We start from the raw sequence: 16,343 nt of genomic DNA, 5'->3' as shown, positions 1-16,343 counted from the left end.
AAGTAAATCCTCAGGATTTATTTCATGATACCCCACATAAAATTGAACCTTACTTATAGAGCTGCAAGCTATGTGCATACCCCCTCACTCCTGAAACCGCAGAAAGTTCTCATTGGACAATGAAGGAGCAGAAGTATATTGCTGAGCTCATCTCTATGCTCTCTGCGCTTGTAAGCAAGGTTGAATAGCACAGGGCCAAGCAGTAGAGCTTAGCTGAGCCCATTCCTAACAGTTTAAAGCCCCATACACATGGGTAGAATGTCATGTTCCATCGGCCAGTTCAATAGAAACCGGCCGACATTCGGCCTCGTGTGTATGGCAGCCGGTAAGACAAAAGCTGGCCATTCAGCCGACTTCTGTCAAAGGAGCATGCCTGAAGGTCTGCCAACCAGCGCCTGATCAGCTGACCAGGGTGTCAGAACACAATAGCACAGCAGGGGAAATCACAGTACCAACATCAGATTGTTAGCTCTGAAATGAGCTGTCGGTTTTTATTCCCATTTAGCCTTCTGGAAAAAAAACAATAAATAAAAAACAGTATGTACTAGGCTTTAAGCAGCACATGGACTATTCACATTTTGTGTTCAACCAGCACGTTGAATGGGGGGCACAAAGACATGTGGTCGAGTAGGCCTTATGCACATAAAGCTGCATTTTAAAAACACATTTAGGCGCGCCAATCGTTTGGGTGTTCACCGATTCCATTTGCCAGATTTTTTAATTTATTCTAGCCATTGTAATGAATGCTCAAGTGCTAAATGCGCCTACATTTAGATGTATTTAGGGACGCATTTTTGTCAGCCCAAAAGCTCCTCTCCTGAATGTACAAGCGATTTTTTTTTTTTAAAGCTTCTAAATGTACCTCTAATACACCTGTAAACACCTGTGTGTGCATGGCCACAAAGAGTAACATGTTTACAGGAAAAAAAATAAAAAAATAAAAAAAAAAGTAGAAAAAAAAAATTACATTTCCCATCAGAGGAGCCCAAGAGGTGGGACTATTTTTTTCATTTTTGGGGCGTAGTTGGATAAAGTCAGTGCCAATGTTTCGCTACACACACCAGGGAGATGTGTGGCGTGTAGACGGGGATGGGCGGACCCCATCAGGATGGCTTACGGGGGGGCCCCATAATTTCTAACAGCGGCCCTGCTTATTACTAAGTGGAAGCAATGAAAACTATCACTGTATCCCAAATGGCTGAACAAGGAAAATAACGGCCATAATGAGCTATGGAATAACATATGAGTAGATATAATTGTTGTCAACCCAAATAGGAAAAATCTAAGTATGAGAGCAAAATGGTAATTTCTATCAAAGCGTGGCTATATGTTGAATATAAAATATTAGTGTGCTAAAAATCAATCCTAAATACTCATATCAAATCATATCAGTGAATAAATAATAAATCCCCATGCATATAAATAAAAAATGTGATGTATATAGACCAAATTTATCCGTGGGAATACCTTAGTGATTAATATGTAAATAAATGCAAATAGGGGATTCAGTCCCCAGATGAATACCTCCTAAGACGGTACATATATAAAGTGCCTTCCGTGCATAAGCTACTAATACCCAATAGCTAATTACATCCAGTAGTGAACAAAATAAACCAAACAAATAAACCAATCAACAACTGATCACAAGCATCTGCTGCACCTTCACTCATTCAGTTCACTTCTGTGCGCTGATGTCTTTTAAAGCTTCATATCTTTGCTACTCCAGTGCTGAAAACTTCATATATAATCTTTAAAAGTACCTCATCACCCTCAGTCTTTTAAATGATGTCCACACACACGCACACACACACACACACACACACACACTTTTAACCCCCTAGAGTTTGTATAGTGTCTTTCTCCTTGCTCTTTACTTTATAATATTCACTCCACTCCACCATGGACGGACATGGAGAAAAGAGAAAGCCAGGGATAGTGTGTTACTGTGACACAGGGTTATAATACAGTGCATAGACCAATCCTACTCACAAAACCAGTTAAGCTATAAGCCTCAGATAGAGCGTCAGATCGGACTCCTCCTCATAGCCTCTCCAGACACTGGGGGCTTGACGTCACTTGACTCCTCCCGATGTGTTGCGTCACAGGTCACGTGACATTCCCTTGAGATTTATAAATACTTATATATTTATCCACTATGATGTGATTTGATATGAGTATTTAGGATTGATTTTAGTGCACTAATATTTTATACTTCAATTATTAATTGCACAAGTGAGGGATCACTTTTTTTTGGTGCAGCCTTTATCAGCAAACAATTTTTTTTAATTTTGAATTTTTTTTTCCACATCAGCGCTTGAGTACTTTGTATATTTTTTATATGTTGAATATGCCATGATTTATCCTCAGTGTAACCAGAGTCCCAAATGGCATAAAACGTGGTCAGGCTACCCTCTATAGTATGAGCACCATTAATCATCATAGGCCTATCTACTCGATTATTTGTACAGGGAAAGCAAAGCCAGTTTGAGGCAAAGCCCATTGTTCTTCTCAGACTAATTGTTGACTATATATTTTGCATGATCTTCTATGCTTTGAATATTTTATATATAGATCTGAAGTTTTACCCTCTAGGTCTGGGAGTGTGGTGAGCTGAATGACAGGCATATACAGAGATTCTAATATTTCCTATAGAAATAACACTAAACCATGATTACTGTAAAATACTAAGGATTCTCAATACATTTTTGGAAAATATACGTTCTCCCCCTCTTTCTACATATTAAATAACTACACAAGGTTTAAAAGCACAAATGCTTTATCTATTCTAGTAAGACTGACAAGGTTGATCACATTCAATAAACCTGTCACAAACCTTTTCAATTCACACTTAGCATATGATTAAAAAACAACGCCTGAGCTGAAGTTACTGTTAATGAAAGCTGCATGTCAAAAACGACCATCTTCCCTGTAAAAGTCAACCTTGGGCTGACCCCCTGCTGCCTCTCAACTGGTCAGTAAGGCAATCCATCATCTTAAAGGATCAATAAGGTGGTAGGAGGGGCGGGCCAGGTTTGACTTCAAGAAAAATTATGCTTTAGATACATCAGCTGCTTAGATCTCAGGATCTACGGATCATTCAAACATGCCGTTTCACCATCGGTAACTTATTCTAATGTTTTTTTTTTCACCCTGAGCTCCGTTTGAATTGCTCAGGTTTGTGACCAGACATCTCACTCTGGCATTCAAGTCAGGCCTGATCTGTTCAGTTTATTTCAGCACTTTGACCTAAGCCAGACATTAATACTGACCTCCACAGAGACGGCAGCTGTTTGGACGTGTGTGTACTGCGGTATATACGCTCCTTGCATAGCTGTTGTGGCAGGCATATACTAAAAGAAAAAAAAGAAAAGCACATTAAATATTCAGAAGGCAGACAAACAAGTTTGAGCATCCAGCTTTCCGCCTATGCTTTTTTTACATCAGTTTATTATAGGATTAATCTAATTTATGGTGTATATCAGGAATCTTCAAACTACGGCTCTCTGGCTGTTGCAGAACTACACATCCCATGAGGCATTGTAAAACTCTGACATTCATAGGCATGATGGGAATTTTAGTACCTGAACTGGAGGGCCGTAGTTTTAAAGGCCCCTGGTGTATAGTATGGGTATAGTATCGTCAGGATATTAGTGCATCACACTTAAAGAAGATATCCAGGCTAAATCCAACTAGTCCAAAAAAATGCTTCTTCCACCTCGTAAAACCTATGCTGACTAACCTGTGCAAGAAAGATGTACAGCAGTGGTTGGCAACCAGTCGATCACAAGCATGTGACCGGTAGACTGGAAACCATCCTTGCCAACTCCTGGAACCTGGACAGGAGGGGCGGCATTTACTGGAACCAATCTGAATTTTCTTCCAGCAGGCGCTGAAAGCCAGCTTCTCCTCCTCCTCCTGACAGCATTCGGTACCAGTTAATGCCACTCCACCTGTCACTTTCTGCTTCCTGGAGGGAGGGGGAAGCAGCCCCCCCCCCTTTCCTGGCAGCGCTGCCAGCTTCCCTTCTCTCCTCTCCCATCGGCTGCTGTGGGGGATCATTTCAGGATAGAGTGTGGGGGAAGGAGCCAGTATATATGCCATTTACCTGCCCCTACCTTTTCTGAATGAACACAGTAAGTGATCTGTATAGTGTTCATTCAGACTCAAGCATGGTAAACAATTTACTATGCTTCAGTTATGAATGAACAGCGAGCTGCTCAGCACAGAGCATTTCACCATTCATTTACTGTCTAGAGCAGCTGAGGCTGGAGAGAAAGGGGCTGGGGAATCTGTCCTCTGTCCTATACTCAAAAGTTGGTCTGTTCAGACCCTTGATATTTCACCAAATTCCCCCAACACGGCTCAAAAAAATTGAAAATAAATAAAAAGGATACTACTGCCACCGTCCACTTTTAAAGGTAGACAAAGTTTATATTTTTACAGGGACATTTGTTATTATATTTTTCCTTACAATTTAAGAAAGAAAAGGGGTGCCGATCCATAGTGATCTTGTTTGTTTTCATGTTTAGCTACAACTCTGCCTCTCAAAAGTTGCCTACCTCTGATGTACACCCATATTCAGCCTGCTCCATCTCAGTAAGTCAGCAGCATCCGCACAGGAGAAGAGCGCTCGATAACAGCTGGGAACAGTGATGTCACCTATAGGCTCCTGTGGTCCAGCCATTGCTGCCACTCAGGCTTCTCCTCTGCGATCATCGCTGGCTGACACCGGGGAGCCCGATGACCATTTACAGCCTGCTCCAATCTAGTCACGTTAAGTATATGCATCTTTCTTATACAGATTAGTCAGCATAGGTGTTGGGGGGGACTTTTTAAGGTTAGGTCCACACCTAAGTTCCCTGCATGCTGCGTTTGTGCGCTCACAGTGGCCCATTCACCTTTTCAAAACTGCAGCCGCATGGAAACCACATGGTAGCCTTGGGTGTCTGCTAAAGAGCAGTGCATTTTGCCTGTGGCTGAAGGGATGCGCGCAATTAGCATGCCCTCACCTGCACAAGTGTGAACCTATGCAAGAAAAAATTACTCCTGAGAGTGGTATTCCAAGTGGTGCCTCACCCAAATTATAGGGGAAGAGTTTGTATATTATAGATACAATTTTTTTTTTTTTTTTTAATTAAACACACCACAAAAGGAAATATGCATCTACTGAGGCTACCATTGGAAACAAAAATTCCATTCATTGGATGAAAATGATGAAATTAATAATCTGACAAGGCAATGTGGATTTCCCACCCCAACAAAAAAAGCTTAGGACCAGCGGGGGGGGGGGGGGGGGATTGCCCTCCTAGACCCTCGCCGACCCCTAACCCTCCCCTCTTCTTCTGGGTGTGTGCTGTGGTGGTGGTGGTGGTGGCGCGGGGGTCTGGGAGGGGAACCCCCCCCCCCCCACCGCCCCGTGGTACAAAAAATTGTTTGGGGGGGGGTTGGGGGTATGCACATGGCCTCGTCATACTACCAATTTTTTGCTGCTGAGCATGTACCCAGGTCTCCCTTCCTAATGTACAGGCTGCCAATCAAAAGCACATTTCCATGCACAGTGACAATACCGGTTCAGTCAAGGGGGTGGCTTTTTAGAATTTATTGCAGAGTATCTTGGAACAGGCGAGGGATTAGGATACTAAAATGATAGCAAAAATAACGAGTTTAGCTTCTCACTAATTTTCTATAAATTTAAGTCACAAATCAGGCCCTCATACTGTCCTAGGAGCTGACCTCCCAAATTTAGCCCAGCAGCCCAACTAGAAGAGAGAGCTACATATGTAATTGACTGTACATCTACTTTAAGCCAGGTCAGGCTGCCTGGTCTTCATGCAAGTGCCAAGCTTTAGTGCCTTTTGTGTGAAGATATAGGAGTCTATAGCCATCAATACAGCAGTGATTCCTCTGCAGTATGGCATATCACAATTTAAAATTTCTATGCAGAAGCACAACAGTGTGTTTATCAAAAATGATCGATGAATGGAGGACATGACAGCCAAGGCACAAAATTCATGACATGAGTAGAATAACCATCCAGCCTGTAGGGTTCCGGGAAGACACTACCTCAACGTTTAAGAGCCTTTCATCTCTCTACATCTCTGCATTAGATAATACCATTCACTGCCATTATAAACTGGGTGTTGTGCCAGCTACCTAAATGAGCCTGTATGCTTGTGTTACTGATCTGTGTTTGGTGAAAATTAGATAAGTCATAAGCAACAGTGGGGGGTCCATTATAATCATAGGTGTGGTATTAACACTGCCAACTCCTTGCTTTCATCAGTGAAATCTTTCTAGCTACCGACAGTTTAACAATCTGACCAGCACACACGTGACCTGCTGAGACCCAGGATGATAATCTTATCTTGGTGTTCCCCTGGAATCATTTGTCAAGGTTAAAGCTAGCCATACACTAAGAGTTTCAACTAGTTGCTGAAGAACCTACCAAAATCCACAACGTGGATGGCTCTGTTGGCTCTTCCTGCCCCTCATCCTTCAACTGAAAAACAAAGCCAGGCAGAAAATTGTTGGCCAATCAGATGCAGCCACTGTTTGGGTATAAGGACAGCTGCATGTGGTGGCTGTTAGTAGACGGTACGATAGCCTAGCATGGCAGACTCGTCCATCCATGCTGTTAGCATTGCAGAAGGAATCTGCTATATTAAATTCAGCTTGCAGGCTGAACCAAAAAAAATAAAAAAATCTGTACAGCCAGTTTAACTAAAAGTACAACTAAAAGGCAAAACTTTTTTATTCAGTTTTGGATAGAGTGGAGAGGGATTAGAACATCTACTACTAGTTTTTTTTTTATTGCTGTCTGTGCTCCCATTAAAAAGGGATTCACCCGCTCTATGTGTCTTGTTTATAATGATCACTGAAAGTAGAAGAAAATCCCAATTTTTAGGTTGTCCCCAGAAAAGTATTAGAGGGGAAACCTTCCAATGTGGATACTGGTTCTGGAGACTTGGGGGTCCCCAAGGAATTCCCTAAATTTGCAGGGATTTCCTCTCACTTCCTGTTAAGCTATGGGACTGGAAATTAAGGGCACTCTTGCCAATGGGATACAGATGCTGAAAAAAAAAAAAAAAAAAAAAAAAAAAAAAATCTGACAGGGGTTTTAATCCTCCCTTGCGGAATTAAAGTTTTGCCTCTAGTTCTACTTTAACATTTCTTATAAGATGGCTGCAGGCATAAACACAATGCTTGTATAGCTGTCTGTGACCGTGTGATAGGGAGGGATTGGCCATCTCTTGATTTCCCTGAGATAAGCCAAAATTAACCTGGAAAGAAGGGTTTTAGCCCATCTGGAGACCTATTAGTGGAGACTCTGCAGGTGCTCACAGATGAAGTGGTCACCCAATCTAGCTAAAAGGGACCAGATTAGCAGACTGAGTAGAAGTATAGGCACTTTTGGGGCTTGTGTAGGTGGGTCAATGCGGCATTCCTTCATGCGTATTCAGCTTGTGACAAATTTGAGCCACCATTGAGATTCTTCTGATATTCTTCAGAGGTGCTTCAGATCTTTCTAAATTGCTTCTGATTTATTGCTAAACTGCATGAAGCTGCTTCAAGCATTTCTTGGTTTTCTGAGTAAATGAGGTTTAATGCCAGCAATGTCCCAGCGTAAAAAGGCTTTTGATTTTAGGCTCTCCTATAAGCCATAAGCCTATGTGAGTGGATGGATCTACTCTGTCTGAAGCTGCTCAAATAACGTAGTTCAAAAACACACCCCTTAGATCATTGGTTCTCAACTCCTGTACTCAGGACCCACCAACAGGCCAGATTTGCTACATAACAGAAATACATCACAAGTGATATCATTTGCTGCACAGCGATTGCAGTATTCTTGTCTGCATCTCTCCCAAGGTAATACTTATAATCGGACCCGTTAGTGGGTCCTGAGGACAGGAGTTGAGAACCACTGCCTTAGAGGGAAAAAAAAAAATTAAATTACTTCTTTGAACCTACAATTTCAGTCTCTGATCCTAATGGGGGTTTAATATTCCGGTTTCAATGAAGAAAGCCAAAAACGTGAGACCTTTAGAGTGGCAACAGCAGGTGGGCAAGAATAAAAACAGAGGAACATACAGGTCCCTGCTTAAGTCCTAGACAGACCTAGCTAGTAAAAGTAGACATATATATCAGTAATTTTATAAATCTGCAAGAATTTTTGACAAATCCCAATATACAAGAAGAGCAAATAAAAAAAAATAAAAAAAAAAAAAGACCTCCAGCCCATCGACTTTGAATGCCTAGGAAGAAAACCCCTCTCCTCCAATGGTTAGACTACATGGTTATTTTAAAGCAAGTCATAAGAGACTGAATTGGGGGCTGCTCTGTCTCACATTTGTGACCACCAAGTACTGTGCGGGTACCAGAATTTACATGATTATCTCATCTCTGATCCACCATCGTAGTTTAGGTAGATGCAAGGCCCTGGCTACATCTGAACAAGAATGATTCCATCCTTCTGACCATAAAACACACACAAAGTTAGAAGTGTTTGCCAGGCAGATTACCATGATCATTGAGAGGTAATAAATACCTAAGTGTTACATTAGCATGCACTTAACATGAAAAAGAATATATATATACATTATATCTGATGCTAGGTCCACTAAAGAAACCTGGTTGTTATAAAGGAACGGCTGAATAAATTATGAATTGGAGATGCAGCGTGGAGGGCAGGTCTCATTTTGAAAGTTACAAGGAAATCAATCAGCTTCCCATTATCTGCTTTTCTCCTTGAATGTGCATTAAAATGTCATAAAACATTCAGGCCCAGCACAATTTCGTCTTTGATCATCGCTAAGCCAGCCGTTCTTTACAGAAAAAGGGAAAATGTAGGTTTCATCCAAGTCCCACCATTCCCAAATAAGCCATCAATCTTCCCAAAGCACCAAGGCTCATCTGCGTTTGTGATAAGTTACCCATTCCATACAGCAGTATTTGCTCCCCCAGTGTAAAGAAGCTCATTACAAACATCTATAGAGTGTAATCATACAGTTTCATATGACACAAAACAATGAAGAGGCCACTTACTGTTCCACTGCTGCTTAATGAGAGATGACCCATCTGCTGGGACAGAGGGCTCATCATCGATGTAGGCTGTAGTGACATGGTATGGTCCATGGAGGGAGTTAAGACAGCTCCCTAAACAAGAAAATAATAGGCAGATTAAACCACTGTCCACTCCTACACAATTTATCAAAGCATTTCGTTTTCCCTAAAACAAAATTTCTAAAGGATGACTCTACCAAAGGGGAAGCTTGTTTACATTTAAGCTTGAGCTACTGAGATCTGTAAAATATCAGGCTTTTTGTAACAGGAGGCAAGGAAATAACATGTAAAACGTGGAAAAATTAGGCTAAAGCACTGCTTGCTAGATCCACGAATAATAAAATTCATATGCCATTGTTCATATTTACACAACTAAAGAAAAAAAAAAAAAAATAATAATAAAAAAAAAAAAACTTTAAAAGTTGCATTTCAGTCCTAAAATAAATTAACCAAATAAACTACTATACATTTTATTTTTTTATACAAAAAGGAAAACAAAGCGCAGAGATATGTGTACCTCTATACTAGCAACAGTCACAGTTCATTATTCCATATGATAAGCTAAACAATGGAAGATCCTAAAAGGAGATGATGGTGGGTGGCAGCTATCCTTTGACAGAAGCCAGCTCTATAATAGGAAGACAAGGGAACAAAAAGGAAGCGCCACCCAAGTGCAATAAGATAAGATTTTAATGACACAGGAGACTGTTTAATGATCAGAGACTGGGGACATGGTACAGGAGATGGTCAGTCTCTGACCATCTCCTGTACCATGTCCCCAGTCTTTCACCATCTCCTATATAAAAATATATTTTTTTTAAATAGGTATCGGTTTTCGGCCTAGTGTATTTTCCATTTTCAGTATTGATTTCGGCACCAAAAAACCCATTCGGTGCACCCCTAGAAACAAGTGATCATGTATGACCAGCTCTAGTTGCAGTCACGTACACGGCTCTATGCACATTGACAAACCCATAGTCCATCTTGGGAGTGAGCAAGAGAAGGTGCCGATGTTCCTACATATAGTGGGGCCAAGGAGAAGGAAGATCCACCCTCTAACAGGAAGTCAGATCACATCCCAAAATAATAAAATAAAATCTAAATAATTGGAGATTTGGATGAGGCTGAGAGCAATAACAGGTATGTTTTGAGTGAATACTCAAATACCATTCTTTTGTACGCCAGAGTTTAATATCACTTTAGGGTCACAAGTCCCTTTAAAGCTTTACTTTTTATATTAACTGGGACTTCTTGATGTCCGAGAGGTTTATAATATGCATCATATATCCAATAGGCATTGCATTGGCTATATATGAATTGCAAAGTTTCTTTTTTTTTTTTTTCTCGTGCTACACTGACTATCTGTAGTATAATCAACCTTAAATGAGATATTACAGTTTAGAAAAAAAATTACCATTGAAAAAAATAAAAATAAAATGGAAAGCTTAGGGTATGTAAACCTTAAAGCTGAACAGTAAAGCTGAATGGTTTCCTACTTAAATTCTCCAATGAACGAATAAACAAGAAAACAGCTGTGGATCTTGTCAAAAATCTTGCGAGCTTATAGTGTCATGTGCTTTGCCTGTGCCGACTGATAATTATATTGTTCTCAGCTATCTGAGGGATAGAGAGCTATGTTCCTTCTAGGTCATGGAGTATAGGAAAGGGCAAGGTCCAGTACTTGATGGCCAAGGAGGCCCGGGTCAACCTGCGCAGCGGCCAAGGAGGCCTGGGTCAACCTGCGCAGTGGCCAAGGAGGCCCGGGTCATCCTGCGCAGCGGCCAAGGAGGCCTGAATGAGAAACTGAAAAAAATAAAAATCACTCATTGTTAGAACCAAAATTTGTATCCTGTGGTTCTTGCATCAGCCATACTGATACAATGTGGGGGAAGCCCAGACAAAAAATTGCAGATTTACACTCCCCACCTCAGACACCAAGATACAATTTTACTAGCTGAACTCCTGGCAAGAAAAATAAGTGTATTTTTACATGTCGCTAATAACTTCTGAAATGTACCTTCATCTTAGCTGCCCCATATAAAGCAGCACTTGCAAAGGGAGAGTCAATTAGATATTCCAAAGCTACATTTTTTTTTTCTTTTTTAGATAGCATAGGGTAGGGTTAAAACCTATGTCAGTTTTGCCATGTCCCTTTGGGGAGATTTTCCTTCACTTCTTGTGCCATAGACAGGAAAGCGAGGGAAAGGTCCTTCTAGATTGTGGTCCCCGGACGTATCCCCTTTTGAGTTCTCCGCTATTCCTTTTCTGGTGAGAATTCAAAATGAATTTTTGCTCACTTTCAGTGACGTGGTCACCAGGACAAAAAGAAAGAATGGGGTAGAGACAGCTGGGAATTCCGATTTAAAAAAAAAAAAAAAAAGCCCGTAGATGCACTGTAAACATGATTAGAGTAGAGCACAGAACAGAGGTGTCCTTTAAGGGTGTTCTGATGCTACTCTATTATCATTTTGTCCCATTTGTGATTTGAAAAGCTCATTAGATAAAATGTTCTATTTTCCTCCCACTTTTTCCTGCAGTTCTGCTTTAAATGAATGAAATTCTGTTGCATGTTCCTGACTGTTTTGTAAGATAATAAATACTGTATGGCTCTACAAAAGAAGACAAAAGAAATGTGCATCTCCCTATGTAGCGTTCGTTTGAGAAGCTTGTTACATGAAACATTCATAGGCCCTTTCAAACATAACGAACATGTGACAATTGGGAAACAGGGCCGCAGGCGCGTGCTGTGTTCTCAAAGACTTTCCTGCAAGAAGGAAATTGACGAAAGCGCGGTTTGTGGTTACTGAGGCAAAGCGAAAGATACAGAGATTGAGCTTGATAAGGGACTATCTGGGTATTTTTATGGGGAAATTACTTTATGAATAAAATGTGAAAAGTACAGGAACCCGGCCTACACATGACGTCAATACCCCATTCAAAAATAGGCCTGAATCTCGAAGTGTAGACAATGTGCAATATGTAGTGGCCATAGCATTCAGTCAACCAACAAATGCCCGAATATTGTTTGTTTTTTAAGATATTTTCTATTGTCTCTACTAGTGGCCATAAAAAAAATATGTATAAGAGTAGAACTAAAGGCAAAACCTATTTTGGCTGTAGCAATGACCCAATTTGGCTGTGTCCCAATAGAGAGATTTCCCTTCACTTCCTGCCTCGTAGCCAAACCAGGAAGTAAGAGAAAATCCCTCCAAAGCGAGGGAATCCCTGGTTAAAACTATAAAGAACAGGGTCTCTACTTCTGCTCTGGTGACCCAAAATTCACTTTTAGCAATAATGGAAAACCGGACAGCTAGAAAGGGCTAATCTCCCTAAAGGGAAGGGCAGAAAACAAAGACCCCTCTCCACGCTTCCAAAACCGAAAAATAAAAAAAATAAACTAGAAGAAAAAAAAAAAAAGTTTTTCCTTTAGTTACTATGATAGCTCCATCTAGTGGCCAGAATGTGGAATTTTCCTGATTCTGAAGAAAATTCAGCCTAGAGAGAAAATGGCATAATACCATTTGTTTTTGCCCCCCCAATTCACACAGAGCAAATGTACATGTAAATAACCCTGCAATGTTTTTTTTTTAAAAAAAATATATAAAAAAAAAAAAAAACATCCCATAGTGGTTGTAAACCCTCATGTATACCCAGTGAAGTGACTAGCCTCAGATATACAGAGATTCAAGTGGTTTCAAAGGTTCAGCAAAATAATATGTTAAACTTACCTGCTCTGTGTAGTGGTTTTGCATAGAGCAGAAACTTCTTCTCAGGTCCCACCACCAGCACTCCTGGCTCCTCCCCTTGGCCAGTGTCCCCAACAACAAGACACTAGCTATGGGGTACGGGTATGTGCTTGATCTTGAGTCCTGCTCTATGAATCCATAGGACACCAAGCCATGGCTCAGCCCTGCCCCCCCCCCCTCTCTTCTCATTGGAGCCAATAGCTCCCACTACTGTCTCAACCAATGAGAAGAGCATGTTGGCTCTCATGCACATGGCTGGATCGAGAGGGAGCTCAGGTTAATTTTGGGGAGGGCAGCACATGGAAAGTTTTTTTACCTTCATGCATACAATGCATGAAGGTAAAACACCTTCAGCCTTTACAGTCACTTCAAACAAATCCTCCTACATAAAAGGTGTACCTGTTTATCTACAGCCATCCCTCTACAAAGTAGAACATTTAGAAAGCATTTTGCCAGAAGGCAGGGGGTGGAGATCTGAGCAAAGAGCTCAGTGTAATCTGAGATGTGAATGGAGGGAAAAGGACACACCTATTTCTACACCATCTCATAAGGAAACATGCAAAGCTGAGGCTGTCAACTACATGCTGCATTTTAGAGGGGGCGGAGCCATGTCCCAGGACCGTCTAGTGTTGGCACATAGGCTGTCATGTAGATAGATGTAAAGCTGGCCATATACCTATAGATTATCTGCAGATTTTCAATGGTTAGATGGAAAAAGTGGGAGATTCCTCCATCCACACAGTTTAGTGAACATGGAGAAATCTGTTGCACTTTTTCCATCTAACCATAGAAAATCTGCAGATAATCTATAGGTGTATGGCCAGCTTTAGAAAGTAGATATTAATCACAACAGGTGCTTTGGATTGAGAAAAGTATACACTATAGAAGGTTCAGCTTTTTTTTTTTAAATGTAAAAGTGGAACTTCCACTTACACGTTCCGCTCCACTCCGATGCCACATTTCGCACCTTTCAGGGGGGGAGGGTTACCCTTCCCCACTTCCGGAGATGGCGCAGTCCCTCGGAAGTTCAGCCTCCCCTCTTCCGCACCAATTAGAAAAAGCACAGTGCGCTTTGCGCATGCGAGGTAGGAGGACTGGCAAAGGACTTCACTGCCGCTTTTCCTTTCCAGGAACGGTAGCGGCAGAACCCTAAAGCTGATCTGAAAATTGGCTGGGGTGCGGACATTTCGGGAACCCTGGACAGTGTAAGTGTCCTAAATATTTAAAAAAAAGTCAGCAGCTACAGTATTTGTAGCTGCTGACTTAATTTTTCGTGTGGGGGGGGCGGAACAGCCACTTTAACCCCTTGCCGTCCAGCTGCTGTCATGATCCCACAAGCAGTCATAGCTATACGTCAGTAGGTGGGATCGGGATAGCAGTGCGTGCGTGCATGCGTGTGCGTGTCACACAAATCCCTGTTCTGTGAGGAGAGGCGTAACAGATCGCGAGTTCCTATTAGTTTAGGAACCACAATCAGTCACTTCCTCTAGGTCAGTCCCCTCCTTCTACAGTTAGAAACACACCTAGGGAACACAGTTAACCCCTTGATCCCCCCTAGTGTTAACCCCTTCCCTGCCAGTGACATTTTTACAGTAATCAGTGCATTTTTTTTATAGCACTGATCGCTGTATAAACAACAATGGTCCCAAAAATGCGTCACAAGTGTTTGCCATAACGTTGCAGTCGCAATAAAAATTGCAGATCACCGGCATTACTAGTAAAACAAATAATAAAAATGCTATAAATCCCCTATTTTGTAGATGCTATAACTTTTGCGCAAACCAATCAAATTGCGTTTTTTACCAAAAATATGTAGAATACATAATCGGACTAAACTGGGGAAAAAAATAACAAAAAAAAAAAAAGGAACATTATAGCAAAAGGTACCAAATATTGCGTTTTTTATAAAAAATTACGCTTTTTTTGTTTATAGCGCAAATAAAACCGCAGAGGCGATCAAATACCACCAAAAGAAAGCTCTATTTGTGGGGAAAAAAGGACATCAAATTTTTTGGGTGCAACATCGCGTGACTGCGCAATTGTCAGTTAAAATGACGCAGTGCCAAATCGTAAAAATGGCCTGGTCATTCAGCAGCCAAATCTTCTGGGGCTGAAGTGGTTAAGGAGTGCTTACTGGTATTTGGAGTCCTAGGGTGCCATTTTAGGTTGCGCACCCTTCTATACTGTCTGCTTGACAGTGTGGGACAAGATGTAATGTAGGCTTCTATAGGAAGGACACTACGGCTACTCCGTTCCCTACTTTTACACTAAAGCGGTTGACTTGGTTTCAAAGGCCATACAGTGCATCATGGTATTAAAAAAATAAATAAAATCCTCAGACATTTTAAAAATGATGCCTACTCATTCAGTTCCTTATTGGCGTCGGCCATTCTGAGCACATGTGGCCCCCAGCTTCTAGTGTAGGGACAGACTGGGTGAACAATGTTGAAGCCCCAAAGCAGAGGCCTCAATATTGAGTAAATGACAAGTCTTTAATGTTACTCCAGTATAAGAATTCCTTTAAGACTGTTCAGCCCCAGCGAGCGGACATAACAGATGTAAGAGCGGAGGGGGCCCCAAGGCTGAATGATTAAATACGCTGACACTGTTTACTCGGGGAAGGTGTGTTAACAATTACAAAAAAAAAAAGAGAGCAGCCGCACATAATGCAGTCTGAGCATAATAAGTAACTCACAATAGGTTTCATAATCCAAGAATCGCTCTACAAACTGCTTTTATATGGGGAGTGGGATTTTATGGCGCAAGTCATACTTTAAATGAAAAATGAAGGCATATTTGCAGTGTGCAAATATCGGAGTCATTATTGCAGAAAGTTTGGCGTTTGAGTAATGCCCTTTATTGGCTACCTTTAGCTGTTAATGATGGAAGCTCATAAAGTTATGGCACGTGTATAGCAAGTATTTTTATTTGGCATCACTTGACAAAGATTTAGCTCTCTTGCACGCACAAGAGCGTATAATGTAAATTGTGGGCGTGTTTCCATGTCTACAATACATAGCTCCAATAGAAACCAATGGCTGCATGCGGTTTATGCCGCGACTTGCGTACATTAAGTCCTACAACTATAGACCGCTTGTGCCCAGAGTTGTACACACATACGCATGATCATGCAAGTAGTAGCCCCATAAACCAGTGTACAGCTGCATACAGATTCCATTCATTACTCAAGTCTGCTGTACATAGAAACTGTATCCTGGCCTCTAATTTATGTGATAGAGCCTCACACGTCTGTGTGAGGCCTTAAAGTGGTAGTAATGTCTTTTTTTTTTATTTATTTACTTTTTAAAACTTGAACCAACAGGCAAGACTATAATAAGGCTTACCTGTAGGTACAGTGAATATCTGATAAACTTGCACTGTTTAGAGGATACACAATCTGCATGCAGCCGGGAATGTCTGCAGCACATGCGATCTGAAGGGACGGCACGAGTAGAGCTCAATGTCATGGCTCCCGACGCAGTGACATCATCGTGGCTCGAAGCGATGCATACTAGCACATTATGCCATTGCCTTGCA

At 41.3% G+C, this 16,343-nt stretch overlaps 1 protein-coding gene across 10 annotated transcripts in view; it reads right to left on the bottom strand.

The window, feature by feature from the left end:
* Positions 1-16,343, bottom strand: part of RBMS1 (RNA binding motif single stranded interacting protein 1) — a 490,465-nt gene that overhangs the window by 11,212 nt on the left and 462,910 nt on the right. For 5 of the 10 annotated variants that reach the window (XM_077447594.1, XM_077447596.1, XM_077447593.1 and 2 more), the window contains exons 11-13: positions 9,043-9,153; positions 6,446-6,499; positions 3,270-3,350 (exon numbers count right to left, since the gene is read on the bottom strand). In XM_077447594.1, coding sequence (XP_077303720.1) covers positions 3,270-3,350; positions 6,446-6,499; positions 9,043-9,153 — 246 coding nt within the window. The remainder of the gene's footprint in view (positions 1-3,269; positions 3,351-6,445; positions 6,500-9,042; positions 9,154-16,343) is intronic. The other 5 variants (XM_077447600.1, XM_077447598.1, XM_077447599.1 and 2 more) reach the window with 1 other exon arrangement.

This window comes from Lithobates pipiens, unplaced genomic scaffold, assembly GCF_037356315.1.
Source record: "Lithobates pipiens isolate NorthernLeopardFrog02 unplaced genomic scaffold, aLitPip1_a1.2 Scaffold_22, whole genome shotgun sequence".
Taxonomy (NCBI): domain Eukaryota; kingdom Metazoa; phylum Chordata; class Amphibia; order Anura; family Ranidae; genus Lithobates; species Lithobates pipiens.
Note: the sequence above shows the minus strand (reverse complement) of the source record. Positions and strands in the feature narration are given on the sequence as shown.